The following is an 18,436-nucleotide window of genomic DNA, read 5'->3' as shown; positions in this document are numbered from 1 at the left end:
AACACTGAATAAGTGGAACAGTCAAACTGACAAAATGAGCAAAGCACATGAGAAATAACTGCTACTTTATCTCTTGAGCTGAAACCTCATCCATGTTAGATGCTGTGGAGGAGGGTGTGCAAGCCGGCGATCAGCTATCTGTCTAAGTTACAGGATAGCATTCAGAGGGGACACAGAAGTGCTGTGATGACGCTGCAGAGGATGCCTTGCTGTACTGTAGGAGATCAGCTTGTCACAGGAGACTGAATTCCCCTAGTAAAATACTTCCTGATGAAGCTCATATTTTATTCCTAATACAACACTTAGACAACCAAAATAGACAAAATACAATTATCTCCAACATATACTTGGGGGTACTGTCTCTACCAGACACAACATTTTTGCTAACAGACACTTCGGAGTTAGAGGCCATTGGGGATTAAATTGTTTGCCAACCTCCAGTGGGAGAGGGAGAGAAAGGAATACAGGAAAGGGAACACGCAATTTCAGTTAACCCCCAAAATAAACCCTGCCAGACCACCACTATCCCCCTCCTATCTAATTCAAAGAGCACTACATTATTCAATTTAATAAGCTCAAATAGCAGTGGGGCCCGTCATCATTAAAAATCCTTTACTTTCGCGCTGACTGCCAAGTCTGTTTTGCACTACAGACTGCAAAACCCAACAATGGCAGATTAGTGAAACCCTTCTCCCGTTGCAACAGAGGTTAATAAAAAGTGACAGGGCTAAGTCCGCTCCGATTAAGTATGCTGAGAGATAATATAGCAGTCTGTTACATCAGATGGTTATTGGATTAAACAGCATGCACAACAATTACATTTTTCTGCACTCATTGAAATAGGCTCGGAGTCTGCGAGAACACTTCAAAAGTTACAATAACCTCCGTTTTCAATCATCTCCCACTACTACAGGACGTACTGAAGCTGTTCGATCATACTGAGAGTCAACCCCTGGAGGATTGTTTTCACGCTAATCCATTAATCACATCTGAAATCATGATGTGCTTTGAAAGGCTGGTTATGGCACACATCAACACCATCATCCCAGACACCTAAACCCACTTGAATTTGCATTTGCAACAGATCCATAGATGACACAATCTCAAATGCACTCCACACTGCCCTCACCCACCTAGATTGGAGGAATACCTATGTGAGAATCAGTGGAGGCTCCTCAGGAGGAAGGGGAGGACCATCCTCTTCAGTGAATTTCATAAAAATGGTAATACATTTAAAAAGCTATCCTTTTTAGATAAAAGTATACTAAATATATTCATGTCACCAAATAACTGATGAAAACACTATTTTGCAAAGAAGGTCTACGGTAGCCTCCACAGCACTATTTAGGGTAGCACCATGGTGTAGCCGGAGGACAGCTAGCTTCGATCCTCCTCTGGGTACATTGACTTCAATACAAAACCTAGGAGACTCATGTTTCTCACCCCATTCCATAGACTTACACAGTAATTATGACCACTTCCGGAGGACTTCCTCCAGCCTATCAGAGCTCTTGCAGCATAATCTGACATGTTGTCCACCCAATCAAAGGATCAGATATTTGATCTAGTACTGAAAGCATAAGCTACAACTAGCTAGCACTGCAGTGTATAAAATGTGGTGAGTAGTTGACTCAAAGAGAGAGCAAGATAATAGCTTCCATAGCTTCCATCTCCAAGCCATAAGACTGCTAAATAGCTAACAGAATGGCTACACGGACTATCTGACTTAACCCTTGTATTGTGTTTTATTTTTGCACTGTCTATATGCACACTCACAGGACTCTACACACTCCCTGACACTCCAATACACACATAACATGCACACACATTTATACTGACTTTACACACACGCACTATCATCTACGATGCTGCTACTCTGTTTATCATATAAGCTAATGCCTAGTCACCTTACCCCTATACATATCTAACTCTATCCCTCCAGTACGCCTGCATATTGTAAATATAGTATTGAAGCTGACACTGTATTCAGCTTCTTACTTTGTTGTGTTCTTCTTATTTCTTGTGTATAAATTACACCAAACCAGTGAACCAAAATGGAGCAGGTGGCAGGTTTTTTCTTAACCCTTGCTAGCATTTATTGAATTGAGCATGATACTTTAGGCTAGTTAGGTGGTCTTAGACCTTTGTCTTATGTCTTCTTGAATACAGAGTTGAGTCAATTTCTCCAAAGATGCCTATGTAGTAAACATATTGTAATTTACAGTATCTACCTTTTCCAAAGGGGGGGGTCAATCAGTGTGTCTCCTGGGGTATTCCCCACTGGCCCATTCCCTCTGATAAATTTCAGTCCCTTACGATTAGGTACATAAAATGAGTCATATATCTGGACGGTAAATAAGAGCTTGTCATTGAGGCTGATGCCAAGCCAGGCTCCACCTCCTCCAGATAGTCCCTCAGACTCCTCCAGATAGTCCCTCAGACTCCTCCAGATAGTCCCTCAGACTCCTCCAGATAGTCCCTCAGACTCCTCCAGATAGTCCCTCAGACTCCTCCAGATAGTCCCTCAGACTCCTCCAGATAGTCCCTCAGACTCCTCCAGATAGTCCCTCAGACTCCTCCAGATAGTCCCTCAGACTCCTCCAGATAGTCCCTCAGACTCCTCCAGATAGTCCCTCAGACTCCTCCAGATAGTCCCTCAGACTCCTCCAGATAGTCCCTCAGACTCCTCCAGATAGTCCCTCAGACTCCTCCAGATAGTCCCTCAGACTCCTCCAGATAGTCCCTCAGACTCCTCCAGATAGTCCCTCAGACTCCTCCAGATAGTCCCTCAGACTCCTCCAGATAGTCCCTCAGACTCCTCCTATTGAACTGAAGATAAAAAAAGGTTCCAATAAATGATGCTGATATTTCCTTGGAGACGTTGATGCTGCCACCCCGAAGCACGCTTTGCTTGCATATGAATACAAACTAACAAAACTGACTGTTTACTGGTTGTGTAAATTCAGACAAATGTACTTGTCGTAAAGTCAAGCACCGGCTCCTCTTTTCAATATTATGAAAAAAACGCCACCATTGGCAAGATAGCCACAAACCACCTGACCCTCTGTCTAATGCTTTCACATGCTGTTGTTATGACAATGTACTGTGTTTGTAGCTTTGTGTAAACGCTTTTTACCGGTAAAATGATATGTAATCAATGAATCAATCCCACCATAAAAAGCATAATACAGTACATGCATTTATTAAAAATACAGATGCCATTCAATGGACTATTAATCCATGCATGAAATAAGCATGGAAATATCGCTTTGGAGTACATTCACTTTTATTTTTACACTCATGGTAATGTCTGAAGAATGCTCTGTCATTTCAGTCTCAGGGCCGGTGCAGTGAGGGTTGATGAGTTCAAAATGAATTTAGATGCACTGATGGACACTTGCTTCCCAGCCCAAGCTAATCATTGTGGCTAGTTCGTTTACACTGAGTCCAAAATGACTCCCTGAATGACTGCCTTTGCATATTAAGCAGACAAACAGACAATGTAGACACTGCTGGTGCACAAGAGAGGAACTAAACATGAACAGTGACGTGGTGGGAAGAGACACCCCACTGGGCACAGACATTAGTTCAACATTTAGTTTGATTTACATTTGGTTGAATTGTAAACTAACTTGAATTCAAAGTGAAATCAACAAACAATGTCACCATGTCATTGGATTTAGGTTCAAAGTTGGGTGAAGAAAAATGACGAAATTCCCTTAAGTTGATGACTTTCTGCAAATGCAAGCAGTTTTCCACACTGATTCAAAGTCATCAGACTTTCTTTTTTAAATTTTACCCCCTTTTCGTGGTATCCAATTGTTAGTAGTTACTATCTTGTCTCATCGCTACAACTCCCGGGCTCGGGAGAGACGAAGGTCGAAAGCCATGCGTCCTCCGAAACACAACCCAACCAAGCCGCAATGCTTCTTAACACAGCACACATCCAACCCAGAAGCCAGCCGCACCAATGTGTCGAAGGAAACACCGTGCACAGGAGTCACTAGTGAGCGATGAGACAAGGATATCCCTACCGGCCAAACCCTCCCTCACCCGGACGACGCTAGGCCAATTGTGCGTCGCCCCATGGACCTCCCGGTCGTGGCCGGCTGCGACAGAGCATGGGCTCGAACCCAGAGTCTCTGGTGGCACAGCTAGCACTGCAATGTGCCACCAGCCTCCTGTGCCTTAGACCACAGGAGGCCGTCATCAGACTTTTTTGAATGAAATGACATTGATTCAACCAGTTTTTGCCCAGTGGGACAGTGTGCTCTAGAATGTATACAAATACAGTGCACAATGAACAGACTGTATGTCACATACCTTTCCTAAGGTTACATTTTTAAATGTCTGTTTCAGACCCTACATCAAAAACACATATCGTGCATTTGTCTATTTCAGTAAATGGTGTCTCAATATTGGAAAAAAAGTACAACGTTAGGAGGTTTTAAAGGAGGCTTTAAAAGAAAAACTCAGAAAGTGTGTTTGCTACAGGCATGCAATCAGCGTGGAATTCAAAAGCTAGCCCAGATTCCACAGTTGTATAATCAGAGAGCAAATGGAGGAAATGAACCCTTTTGGCATCATGGCACAAAGACTCAAAAACATCTTCCCAAGTAACTAAGAAAGGCATTTTTAAAGTGACACCAACTACATTTTAGTCATTTAGCAGATATTCTTTTCCAGAGCAACTTGCAGGTGCAATTAGTGTTAAGTGCCTTGCTTAAGGGCACATCAACAGATTTTTCACATAGTCGGCTCGGGGATTTGAACCAACGACTTTTCGGTTACTGGCCCAACACTCTTAACCGCTAGGCTACCTGCCACCCTTTTGTGTAACTTTGCACAAAACCATATTACTACATATTACTACCACATCTACTATGAGTAGCAAATGGTGGATAATAATAAAGGACATACAAAGAATATTTTGTACACCTGATTAAAATGCTGAAGCATCCTTACACACAGAGACACACAGAGACAATAAGAGGGCAGTTGAGAAAAGAGGAGTGATAATAACAGATCAAAGGAAATGAAAAACACCTCATATTTCTCTGCAGATATTGAGTCATAACTAGATCCTGACAGCTGTTGTGGAGTGGGCACTGAACGTAGGGTTTATAGGCCTCTCATTATTTAACATGTTAGAGTCTCCCCATGGCCCTATGAAAATTTCATGGCAGTATTACAGCTAGTTCACTGGCTCCTCACTACTACTCAACATTTATGCGCATGCAAATGTGAGAGAGAAGCCAAGGCAGCTATGATAAGGCCCTCTCTATTGGACTAACACAGACATACCAATAACTGTCCACTACTGTGTTCCTACAGAAGTAGACACCCACAATATGGAAAGACTGTAATGAGGAGGATTTGCTGGGACCTGAATATAACAATTTTGCTCTTACAGATAAGTATCAAAAGGCCAAAGCCCAGGCAAGACAGACCCATGACTGCAGTGGTGCAGTAGCCTGACTTAGATGTTTCCTGTCTCTGGATCTGCATACAGAAAAAAAACATTCCTGTAAATAAAGACAGCTGTCTGGCAACTGTCTTCCCAGCGACAATTATATTGACCGTAGTCAGATGCTCCACTGATTAAAAATTGATCCATTTAGAAAATTCTAATCAACTGAACAGGATTCTTTCATATGTGGGATAAGGTGGAGTGGAGGTGGTGGTGGGGCAGCAGCTGACACAGACCTGTTATTAACCCCTGCACCTCCACACAGCACCCCAGCAGCACCCGTCCCCTAGCGCCCCGGGACCAGACACGGCCCAGACGCCCTGAATTATTCAGTAGTCTAGCAGAGGCTACGGCCACCTTGTCTATTTATGCGTGGCAGAAAGGGGTAGTGGCTCTAATGGCCTGTCCAGAGGAGCCCTGGGTCCCAGCGGAGTCACCCGTGGAGGGAGGAGGGGCCGTAGCGTAGGGCTGCAGGGGATGTAAGAGAGAATTCATCAGTGGCTGAGGTCACAGCGGGTTAATGATGTCGCACGTCTAGACGGACGCTGGGCTCACACCCTTCCCAAAAGGCTATGGGGGTGTGGCCGGGGTCCACTAATATTTTTTATCTCTAAAGGAAAACTAGTGCCAGAACATTAACTCTTTGGGGGCATTTGTAATAAGCTGGTGTAATTGACTTTCGGCATGGATCCACACATGGTTACACTGGGTGCATCCATATTTCAACCACCACATAAACCAAATGAAACAATGACCATCTCGGCTGCTGGTGATATGTACTGGGATTTGCTATATGTTTTGATGGCGCTGTCTACCACAACATGCTATCTAAATAGAAAATCCCTCAGGTGAAGACAGAGAGTTCACTTCATAAACAACTGAATACATCAAATGAGGGGTTACCTCTTCAATTAACAATCAATAGGAGGAATTCTAAGCTCGCCTACAGAGCCCCCTTAATTAGTGACTACATACACTTAACCCCTTATCATCACACAAACAACTAAAACCACTACAGTGGCACCTCCACCACGGTAGAGAACAGTGGAGACTTGAGGGAGGAGCTAAAGGAGGTCGGGCTCATTGTAATGGCTGGAATGGAATAAATGGATCGCTGTCAAACATGTGGTTTCCATATGTTTGATACCGTTCCATTTATTCCATTCCAGCCATTACAATGAGCCTGTTCTCCTATTGCTCCTTCCACCAGCCTCCTCAGGCAGAGAGTCATTCAGTAATCAGGGCATCTCTCCCTGAGAGGTTAAGGCACAAGGGTGGGGAACACTCTTGGCAACCGCTCTGTTGCAATGAGTTCTTCTATCACCTTGGTGATCATGTTGTGTCACGCAGGCCTGGGCAACTACAATCGGGGACCTGATTGGTGTCACATTTTTGCCCCAGCCCCAGATAACACACCTGACTCAAATAATCAACTAATCATGATCTTCAGTTAAAAATGCAATTAGTTTAAAATCAGGTGTGTTTGCTAGGGATGGGGGGAAAGTGTGACACCAATCAGGCCCCCGAGGACTGGAGATGCCCAGACCTGTATGTAGTGCATCCGCCCAATCTATCTAAGGGATAAGCACTACAGGAAAAACAGGCACAGGAGAGCACAACCTCCTGTGTAGTCCAGAGACAAGCCAATCAACAACAGCAAAACATCTAGGCAAAGTAGCACTGACAGAGAGGGGAGTAAATTCAGATTTACAAACTGGTGAAAAGTAATCAACAGTATACCCAAGCACCAAGCCATCGTCAATTGAGAGGACAAAAAGATAATCAAGTCCAGGCTGGGGTTAAAGAAGCATATTTATAATATCATCCAAAATAGATTCATGAACTTCAAGGTTGGGTTCTTTAAGAGAGAGTGTGCTCAATAGGTCTGATGAGGCGGAATGAGTTTAGCCTTCAATAGGCATATGTACTCCCACTCCCCACCACTGCTCTCTGCTTATCCTGCATCTGATGCCAAGCACATTTACTGTTGAGGTCAACATCTCTGCCATGATTGAACCAAACCAAGGGCATCCCATGGCAGGGTAGAGAGGACACACAGACCTCTCTCCTATTTACACAAATGTAATTTCCACAGCTCCGTCCCTCAAGGTGACTGACTATGCACATAACTTAGAGATCCACATGGGCTCTCCTGATGGGGATGTCATAACAATGAGAAAACAAGGTGGGGGAGATGCACTATGAACATTCAAAACACTGAAAACAGAAGTCGACAAAATACAACAACTAATGTCAAATGTGTTCTAAATAATCCTTTTATACACAAGAATTGCAAACCAGTTGGAAATATGCAAATCACAAGATGTTTTGTGTGTAATATGGCTATGGCTAATGAGCGTGTGCTATATTTAACATTCATCCACAGGCATGCAATTTGAGAGCAACATGAACTCATCCTCTGTGCAAAGACAGTCATGCTGCCTAAAGCTACAACTCCTTATGTGAGGAGAGAGAGCACCTAGGGTAAGGGATGCACTTTAAATGCTGCCCTATTCAGCAATCCACTGGTCCACTGGTGTGTCATAATATAGGCGCTGGCCCTCAGGTTTAAACCTCCCTAGAGACAGAAGAGAAAGCGAGACATCCCACGCCCACATTTTTCTGTTTCAATGGAAGTCAATGAACTACATAGACCAGACCCAGCTGCTGTCGCATTGGTGTTTATGGGAGAGCCACCCCCTGAAGTAGACAGGAACTTACAATAAAAAAAAAATGGTAAACAGCCTGAGTGAACTATCTTCATTTATCCGCCATCTTTGCCTCCCTATTCCTGCTCTTCTCTTCAGGGTTTTCTTCCTCCAGTCCCATCCTGTAGAAGCCTAGAGCAACGTTTAGCTAAACCTGCTGGCCTACGTAGGCAGAGAGAGTCCCCAGAGGGCTGAACAATCAGACAATTTCAAGATCATGAAGCATTAAACCAATCCCGGCAGGGTACACTAATTAAACAGCCGAGCCCGGCACAGCCAACCAATCCCCACAGAGCAATTAAATCCATCCCCTCTAAAACACTGTAGAACCTGTCTGGGGAAAACAGCCGAGAAGAGAGAGAGGGAAAAAAATTATCATAAAATTAATCTGGAAAAAATAGAAAAACTATAGGAGAATGCAGTAAGAGACTAACAAGGGAAATTGAAAAGGAGCGATTTAATTCAGCTCTTTGTTCTTTTTCTCCTTTATTTAAAAAAAAAATTACAATTCAAAATGCCTAAACAATCCTTTTCTTTCAACTGAAGAGGGGGATTCTGTGACCACATTATAATGCAAAAACTGTGACCCTGTTGCCATGAAAAAGTGCATATTTAATTAAGATTAGAGAGTTCAGGAGCCACCTTGAGACTAGCAAAAAGAGAGGCCTGCCTCAGGGCCTACATTACAGAGCTGCGAACACAGTTGCAACACACAATCAATACCCCAACGTCCTCCGCCATCAACATAAATTAGAAAGTGACAACAGAAGGATGCCGTCAGTTGTGATTCCAAAATAAGCATTTGCATGGAAACGGAGGCATGAGGAATGGGGAGAGGGGAGCATGGCTATGTGGGGGCAGAACTGATGTCTGCGACATTGCTCTCTCATCCCTCAGAACATACCCAGCAATCTGGGAACATTCCCAGAACATTAGCTAACATTCCCATTAAGTTCTAGTTTTGGATGATAACGTTTGGATGATTACATCCCACAAACATTCAAAGAATGTTTTTGATCACCAAATATAAAAATTGTTTATTCAATATCCTTGGAATATCCTAACATTCACTAAAATGTTGGTCACAACATCTGTAAAAAAGACCACAGAACATTCCCCTAACTTTCTCATTAGGTTGCCAGGGAATGTAATTACATAATGTTCCGGTAATGTTCATACTGCCGCAACAAAATGTGGCAGCAATAGAAGTGGTTCTGAGGAAACATGACAGGAACGTTCTGCTAATGTTGATGGATATGTTATTCAAAACACACATAACAACAAGCAGGGAATATTCCTACAATGGTCTCATAAAGTTATAGTGTGACATTATGATGGTTCTAATAACATTCCCTGAACATACTCGAGCAATAAAGTGCTGGAGCAATAGAAGTTCCCGGAATATTCCGTTCATGTTGAAGATATTACAACTAACACCTATAACAACAAACAACAAACGTTCCTGCAAGACGCTTCTAAAAGTATTACGGTTATGACGAGCGAGAATTGTTCTAAAAACATACTTCAACAATAATGGGAGTAGTTCTAAAAACATACTTCAACAATAATGGGAGTAGTTCTAAAAACATACTTCAACAATAATGGGAGTAGTTCTAAAAACATACTTCAACAATAATGGGAGTAGTTCTAAAAACATACTTCAACAATAATGGGAGTAGTTCTAAAAACATACTTCAACAATAATGGGAGTAGTTCTAAACACATAGCTGCAATGTTCTGCTAATATTGATGTATTGATTTAAAGAAATGGCATTTCAATCTTCTTACATGATTATATTTTATAAGGGTACTGTCCAGACATAGCTGGAGCTTTTTAAAAGAATGGTAATCAAGTAGGATTGAACCTGCGATCTGCCATCTTCAAGCCCTGTACGCTACTAATAAACATCAAAACAGCCAGACTTTACAGTATATAAAAACATTTGTAGAGTAAGAAATAATAAAGGATACTTCTTTTTCTAGACAAAGACCAGAACCTGGAAGTCAGAGTAAAGGTGTAAACAGCTTTATATTTGTGTTAGTTTCATCCCAGCAGGCACAGTGTAACAATTCCAGGGATCACACTCCAGGGATCACACTCCACCATTCCACTCCACTCCACCATTCCACTCTTTCTGCTCCAGCCATTACCACGAGCCCATCCTCCCCAATTAAGGTGCCGCCAACCTCCTATGCCTGATACAACCATTGTAAGAATGTCATCATCAGATTTTGTGTTTTGGGAACCTATCTCTTGTAATGTCCCCACAATGTTCCTATGTTCCCACAACCTAAAGGAACAATAAAATAACATAAAAAAATGTGTTCTGGGAACATTCTTGCAACGTCAGGGCATTGTTTTTTCAACCTAATACAAACATTGTAATCATCAGCACAACTGGACTGTTTTTTTGTTTTGGGAACATATCTTTTGTCATGTCCCCACCATGTTACCACAACCTAAAGAAATGTGTTAGTTTGAAGGAAGTTGCTAACTGCTAACTAGCAAGACTTCCAGTCATTGCGCTAATGCTAGTTAGCGTTGACTCGCAAAACTACCTCGGTATTTCAAAATACTGAACTATCCTTTCAGCTTTTATTTAGCTGGAAGTACAGAGACAAGACAACTGCATTTTCCTTATGGTGTTGAAGAGTTGCAGAAATGACCAAAGAAGAGATATGACAAGAGCAGTAGCGATGGCAGGGAAACGATGGAGAGATAGACTTGCTCTCTCTTCTCTCTCTGGAGCGTGATAGCAGCTGCACAAAGACAGGACTGGCTAAAATAATAAGCCTGATTCATCGGTTTTTATTGTAACACACCTTTTGTATCATTTTGATAAAACAGAGGACAGACATCTGCTTAGAAATAAAAAAGCTGTTTTGATTTTTTTTTTTTAACACAGAAATAAAGGGGCCATATTTTCTCTTCCCTCTTCTGTTAAAATGAGGACAAATGGGCCCTAGAAAGGTGTGCAACGTAGAGTCCACCATATTCCTCCTTTCTAGTAAACACTCTGAGCAATGACACATAAGACCGCCAGGGATCCCCAGAGACCCTTGAGAAGAGCAGGGAGGCATTGATGTCAAGAGCTTAGGGGCCCAGGAGCACCCTCCACACTATCCACACCTCCACTGCACAACAGAACAGGCCTGCTAGCATCCTCACCACACATCATACAACATACAAAGCCAAGCGCTCATACAAAAACCAGGGTCTCCTTTTTATCCCTGAGGACAAAATGGACAATAGGGGGATGAATTACAGCCACTGAAGCCCTGCCAAATACAGCAGAGAAAGGCTGGAAGAGGGACGAGAAAGATAGAGAAAAGGGAGGAAAATGGAGGGGATTCAATGTAAGCTCAGTAAAATGAACAAGAAAGGCTGGTGCTCAATACGTCTGCAGTGCTGTCAGACAATCAAAACAAATAAAGAGCGGCCGCTGTAGAGATACACAACTCAATATGGACTCACTGGGCAGGGAACTGGCTGCCAGCAGGGAGAAGGGACCGCTTTATACCCATACTGATGAGCCACTACCTCTCCCGCTGAATCTTCTACCTCCCCTGGCCTGCCTGCCTGGCCTGCCTGCCTGGCCCACTGCCTGGCCCACTGCTGTGGAAGAGGAGCCTGCCGCCATGGAGCCTTCATCCTGCAGACTAATGTGTCCCTGAAGTTTTGTTAAAGCTGGTTATTTACTCCTGCAAAGCAATTGCTTCAGCCTAGGGACAGCAGAATAAAAAAAATTAAATAGCGAAATAGCGCATGCCTTTTGCGATGAAGCACTGTCAACTACCAAGGGGGATTACTGCTTCAAAATTGGGGTGCAGGCTTTGGATAGGACATTTAGGTAAGGCTGAATGCTAAAGCAGAGGGTGAGACACCTGAGAAGAATGCAGAGGGTCATAAAGAGATGATCAAAAACTAATCCATGTTTCTTAATAACAATATCTCAATGTATATCCTTGTTAGAAATGTTCTCACACTGTTCAAAGAAGAAAGCCTATGACTAGTTCTGTGAACGCAAGAACTCATCATCATTACAAAGACATCATCACACACCCATATCAAACTGCAGTACTTATCCTGCGAACAGGGGCATGAATGAGGTAAAACGAATGCGGATGGGTATGGAAATCTGCTCGAAGGAAGGTCAAAGTGATTAAGCTGACATTAATGACAGGTCTACTCTTTCTGTGTGAATGCTCACCGTAGCTGTCTCTAAACCCATTTGTAATTCCGCTCCAAACGATGAAGCATCTGCTTTGAAGTCTCTACCACTAATGCTACACAGAGAGGTTAAACAGCTTAATGCTGAAGTCTGTTTCACTTCTCTCTCTAATGTTGCCTGCGTTTTATATACCCGGGTTATGGCTCCTGGATTTCACAACTCAATTTACCCCAGCTAGTTCTGTAAAAGCTCTCTCCTTTCTTATTTCCTGTCCTTCTCACTGTCAAAGAATAAGAAGGGGCTTATGGTAAATGAGACCATGGCAGACGTAACCCGTCCGTTATCTCCCAATGAGGAGGTGTGAAAGCATGTTTGAAGAATGTTTATCTTGCAGGGCATGGATGCAACACAGACCTGTGGTGATGAGGCTGCAGCTTCAGTCCCACTGCTTCTAAAAACCATGCTTAATCCACTGTGGCTTTGTTTGGAAAGGTCTGTCAAAGAGGAGATTGCAGGTCTAAAATGGATGGACCCATCTTCTCTTTACTCGAGTATAAATTTAGGTCAGCTTGGTATCCATCTCTGACTCTGTATACGTTTGTATGTGGGAGTGAGTCAACAAAGACAATCTACACGTTTGCATTACATGTGCATGTATGAGTATGGCTGTCCTTATGTGATTAATATGTACCCTATGGAGGAGGTACGTGTCCACATGCCTACACACAAGCGTGTATGTGTGTGCATGAGCGTGTCGGTCTGTGTGTGCATTTTCCTATTTCATACCCTGGGGCTCTGTCTCCACCCATGCTGCCTCCCTGGGTTGCCCATGCTGTTTGTGGTTGAGGCTATCAATGGCTGCCTCTAGAGCTATTTCCCCCTCTCCTCCTTTATAGATCACTCAGTCATATTGGACAAAGCTTTCTCAGGACACAAACCCTAACCCTCCCCTCAACCCTATAGTGCCCTAGACCTGGCATTTCCGGTAAATTATGAAATGATGGTAGGGCCTTATGTGACAAAAACAATAACGAGAAACAAATCTATTAAAGCATGAATGAAAGGGAATGAGAGACCTGTTTTCACAGCCAATTTGAGATTGCAGGGTTGGGTTTAGGGGGGCGGGAGCAGCCGGCAAACGGCACACAGAGAGAGCAGGCTGGTAGCAGCGGCAGCCAGGCTCACAGGCTGCAAAGCAATTTCACTGTTTGGCAATACTGTTGTCTCTGTCTGTGGATTAGAGCTGACACGGGATCGCCTGAGTCATGCTAAATGTATACAATCACAGCCTTTCGTTCCTGATCTAAACTCACTGCCTCAGAGAATGATGGAGAGAAGAGTATGGAGATGTGTGGGTCTGGAAAATACCATCAAATAAGTGCATTGCTTTTAAACCATATATAATGAACACAGTATTCCATCACTATAAGACAACAGGGGGATTCTCAAATGTATTTTATATAAACTGGGATCACAGTAATGATTTGAAGCTATAGTTGGTGTCTACATTTGGACAAGGTTACCTGGAACTCTGATAAAACACATTCTGTTACACTTCAAAATGTACCTGATGAAGGTTGATTACTTTAAAAAATAATCTTCTAAACACATGTTTCCTCTATGATATTTTGGATAGCTAAAGTGTGCTTTATATTATGAAAACAATAAACAATGTTATTACAATGTAATAACTTCGTAAACTGTGTCCTCTTGTATTCTGACCTCACCTTTTTGTCACCTGGGTCTGAGAATGCTCCCTACTGGCGGAATGATATCCTGATTCCTGGGCGTTCTCGCTATTGGCTAAGACTTGGCTTGGGCCCGGCAGGACCTGGCAGGACATCTCCTGACCCGTCCTTTCCATGGTCGCCCACGGAAATGCCATCTGGCTGGGGTGAATGATTACACTGGCAATGGCCGTGTGACCTGCGGCCAGCAGGAACCAAGGTCACTCCACCTCAATGCTCACTTTACCTGTTCTCTTTTTGTTAGGTTCGGGGTGAATCAGCCATCTCTGACTATTCTACCACAGAAATCAAGTCTCATTACAAATTAATTAAAAATGAAAAGCTGAAATGTCTTGAGTCAATAAGTATTCAACCACTTTCTTATGGAAAGCCTAAATAAGTTCAGGAGTAAACATTTGCTTAACAAGCCACATAATAAGTTGCATGCACTCATGCAATAATAGTGTTTAACATGGTTTTTGAATGACTAGCTCATATCTCTGTACCCCAGACATACAATTATCTGTAAAAGGTCCCTCAGTCGAGCAGTGAATTTCAAACACAGATTTAACCACAAAGACCAGGGAGGTTTTCCAATGCCTCGCAAGGAAGGGCACCGATTGGTAGATAAAAAATAAAACAGACACTGAATATCCCTTTGAGCATGGTGAAGTTATTAAGTACACTTTGGATGGTATATCAATACACCCAGTCACTACACAGATACAGGTGTCCTTCCTAACTCTGTTGCCGGAGGGGAAGGGATTTCACTATGAGGCCAATGGTGTTCAGAAAACTGAGAATGGATCAACAACATTGTTGTTACTCCACAATACTAACCTAATTGACAGAGCGAAAATAATGAAGTCTATACAGAATACAAATACTCCTAAACATGCATCCTGTCTGCAACAAGGCATTGAAGTAATATTGAAAATAATGTGACAAAGCAATATGAATATGCCTGAATACAAAGTGTGATGTTTGGGGAAAATCCAATACAGCACACTACTGAGTGCCACTCGCCATATTTTCAAGCATAATATCTGGCTGCGTCATGTTATGGGTATTCTTGTGATAGTTAAGGACAAAAAATAAACTGAATGGAGCTAAGCACAGGCAAAATCCTAGAGGAAAACCTGGTTCAGTCTGCTTTCCACACTGGGAGATGAATTCACTTTCAGCAGGACAATAACCTAAAACAATAACCTAAGGCCAAATCTACACTGGAGTTGCTTACCATGAAGACAATTAATGTTCCTGAGTTACAGTTTTGACGTAAATCTGAAAATGGTTGTCCAGCAATGATCAACAACCAATTTGACAGAGCTTGAAGAATGTTGAAAAGAATCATGTGCACATATTGCACAATCCAGGCTTAGAGACATACCCAGAAAGACTAACAGCTGTAATCTGTGCTAAAGGTGATTCTAACATGTATTGACTCAGGGGTGTGAATACTTATGTAAATGAGATATTTCTGTATTTCATTTTCAATTAATTTGCAAACATGTTTTCACTTTGTTATTGTGTGTAGAAAACCCCCCGACTTAATCCATTTTTAATTCAGGCTGTAGGCCATGTAGATATATACGTTTTATAGTAATTTCTATAGATTCTATAAATGTTCACTTTAGCCTACTATATAAACTCCAACATATGACTGACATCAATATTGGGATTTTTCAAGATGTTTCTTTTGAGTAATATTGCATTATTCAGTTAACAGTAATTTAGTTATGTTATCATTTTCAACGTTACATTATGAACATGAATGACTTTGTCAAACAGAATATCAGTGGCCTCCCGCTACGTTAAATCATAGACTTGATATTTAGATATTTTGGTTGGAAACACTTTATTTTGAGGTCTCATTCAGGTAGACAAAAAGTAATGTGCAAATTGATTTATTCGACTCAAACCTGAAAAAATGAGAAGTTGGCAATTTGATTCTAAGCATTGGCCACTAATGCCAGGATTGCAGCAAACGAATTATGTAAAAACATGCTATTTTGAAAGAGGAAAGACGTAAATGAATCTCGACGTAGCCTATAGCTACATAATAGCTAAACTCGCCCTTTGCATCACTGATTAAATGAATAGTCCAGCGATTTGGGGGCACAATAACAACCGGCCACACAAGACAACCCAGAACAGATCAGATTTCTTTTCGGCAGGCTTTTCCGCGGGACCTGGCTTGCCATGCTCCAGTCATTTCTCATATTACAGAACATCAATCATACAGTAGAGACTGTGCTTTGCGCTGGCTGAGCCTGATTTACAAACATTAGCGAGGAATACAATTACAACAGTCCTTGCCCGAATAGCCTTGTGCTCACAATGCGGCTCGAGATGAGAGGAAGGGGCTATAAACATCTGTACCGAGACGCACAGATAAGCGAATTACATCGTCAACACTCTGGCTTTTTAGTGATGTCAAGTCTTACAGAAATTCAATTGAAAAGGTTAATAAAAAACGCTATAGTCGTATGTCAGTAGCCTAATAGGTTGTAAAACTATTTGTCAATTTACTAGACAAGTTTGTAAAACAGGATCATTGACAACTTTGTGATAACCAAGTCAATATAAGCTGTCTATTTTGTGAAATCCTCATTCAAATGTCTGACTATTCACTGAACACGCGTTGCATTAATCCTACATCATTGCCCTTAGTCAAACAGACTATCATGATTTTACACATATGTTTTAACGTGCAACACCGGAAAGAACAATAGCCTAAATAGATTACATGATAACGTCATTGGTAGACTCAGCCTATAATAAATACGCGTCAAGTTTTTCTGACTGGGCTATTATCTAAAAGAGAAATAACAAACAGTCAATCAAGTAGGCTATCCAACGGTAGCCTATAGCCTATGGCTTGAATAAGTGATGATTATTTAGCAGACGAACAGAAGAAGAAGAAAAACTTTCATCAATCTAATTGTGGCAAACAAAGTTGATTTACAAGCAAAAACGAATGATCATATTGTTGTCAAACACAGAAAATAAAATAGAACCAAATGTCGCTAAAGAGATCGTAAAACCACGCACCATCATGACACAAATGGAATAAAACATTAAGCTGGTGAAAAGTTACGTCCTTGGAGCAAGATTCATGAGGACATAAAAAGTTTCAATCCGTTCTGTCTACACCACTGATGGGCATTATAAAGACCGAATCGTATAAAAATAAGGTCTGTGTCCGTGGTGCTGATCCCAGTGGTGAACGCAGAGCGGAGGCTACAGAGCGCCTGTGCTACTCTATGGTCGTTCCATCGCTGATCAATGATTGAACTGAACAAAGGCAGAAAAGGATCAATTTCTAATAACTATCAATGCAACACCGCCGATTTCTTTCTCCATTCGTCCACAATAACATATTTCCCATCATTTTAAAGTATACAATGTTCTATGAACACATGCAAGCAAAAGGGTAAAGGATAACACTAACCTGAAGCCGCCGTAGATCAAATTTCTTCCAATATTGAAACATCGATCCCACATCGGCGGCCATCTTGGGGGATATTGAAGATATTTTTTTCAGCGGCTGCAATAAATATGTGGGCTGGATTTCCCTTGTTAAACAACGTTAACGATTACTCGTTCTACTTTAAAACAAAATGCAACGAACACAAGAAAGTCCACTGAACTAACGCAAATGTGTTTGTTAAAAAAAAAAGTGATGTCCTGGTGGACCGCGAGTGTTTTTGAAAAGAAAAATAGTATCAACGCATTTGTGCAGTCCCGGTTAACCGGACAAATTGCATTTGATTTTGGTTTGTCAAAGTTATCAATAATGACGTAAGGGGTTGATCAATAGCCTACCGTCTGGTAAAGGGAAGGAGAACAACAATGTCATCTATGCATATTGTGCTTATGGAAATCCGTCTACCATGGTATAAAACAGTTGCGTCCATATCTTCAGTCCTTAATAATAGTAGCCTAAATAGTGAAATACACAGAACACCTCTTTTTATGTTTACACCCCTCCCTCCATTAGTTTAGGCTACAAATAACTGTGAATGGATGAATAGACTATATATCCATTGCACTTCGGATTTCTGCTCATCTGAATAAACAGGCGCAGATCATTGGCAATGCTCTGCTCTGGTGAACGAATAAAAACTAGTTTAATTTGTGATCATGTTAATTCATTATCATTTCAAAATGTGAAATAGTAATACCACAAAAACCTTAGCGCACACGCACACGCGCGCGCGCGCGCGCGCACACACACACACACACACACACACATACATACATTGACGCTACACACATATCACAACTGCTGCTACAATACTCTTATTTACTATTGCTAGTACTGCACAATTCAAATTCTTGCCCCAAAACCCCCCT

At 41.9% G+C, this 18,436-nt stretch overlaps 1 protein-coding gene across 2 annotated transcripts in view; it reads right to left on the bottom strand.

Moving 5' to 3' along the window:
- Positions 1-17,952, bottom strand: part of LOC109878268 (homeobox protein cut-like 2) — a 124,540-nt gene extending 106,588 nt beyond the window's left edge. Inside the window, exon 1 of one of the 2 annotated variants that reach the window (XM_031819226.1) lies at positions 17,532-17,952. In XM_031819226.1, coding sequence (XP_031675086.1) covers positions 17,532-17,594 — 63 coding nt within the window. In that variant the 5' untranslated portion in view covers positions 17,595-17,952. The remainder of the gene's footprint in view (positions 1-17,531) is intronic. The other variant, XM_020470513.2, reaches the window with a different exon arrangement.
- Positions 17,953-18,436: the final 484 nt, after the last annotated feature.

This window comes from Oncorhynchus kisutch, linkage group LG3 (assembly GCF_002021735.2).
Source record: "Oncorhynchus kisutch isolate 150728-3 linkage group LG3, Okis_V2, whole genome shotgun sequence".
NCBI classification, from domain to species: domain Eukaryota; kingdom Metazoa; phylum Chordata; class Actinopteri; order Salmoniformes; family Salmonidae; genus Oncorhynchus; species Oncorhynchus kisutch.
Note: the sequence above shows the minus strand (reverse complement) of the source record. Positions and strands in the feature narration are given on the sequence as shown.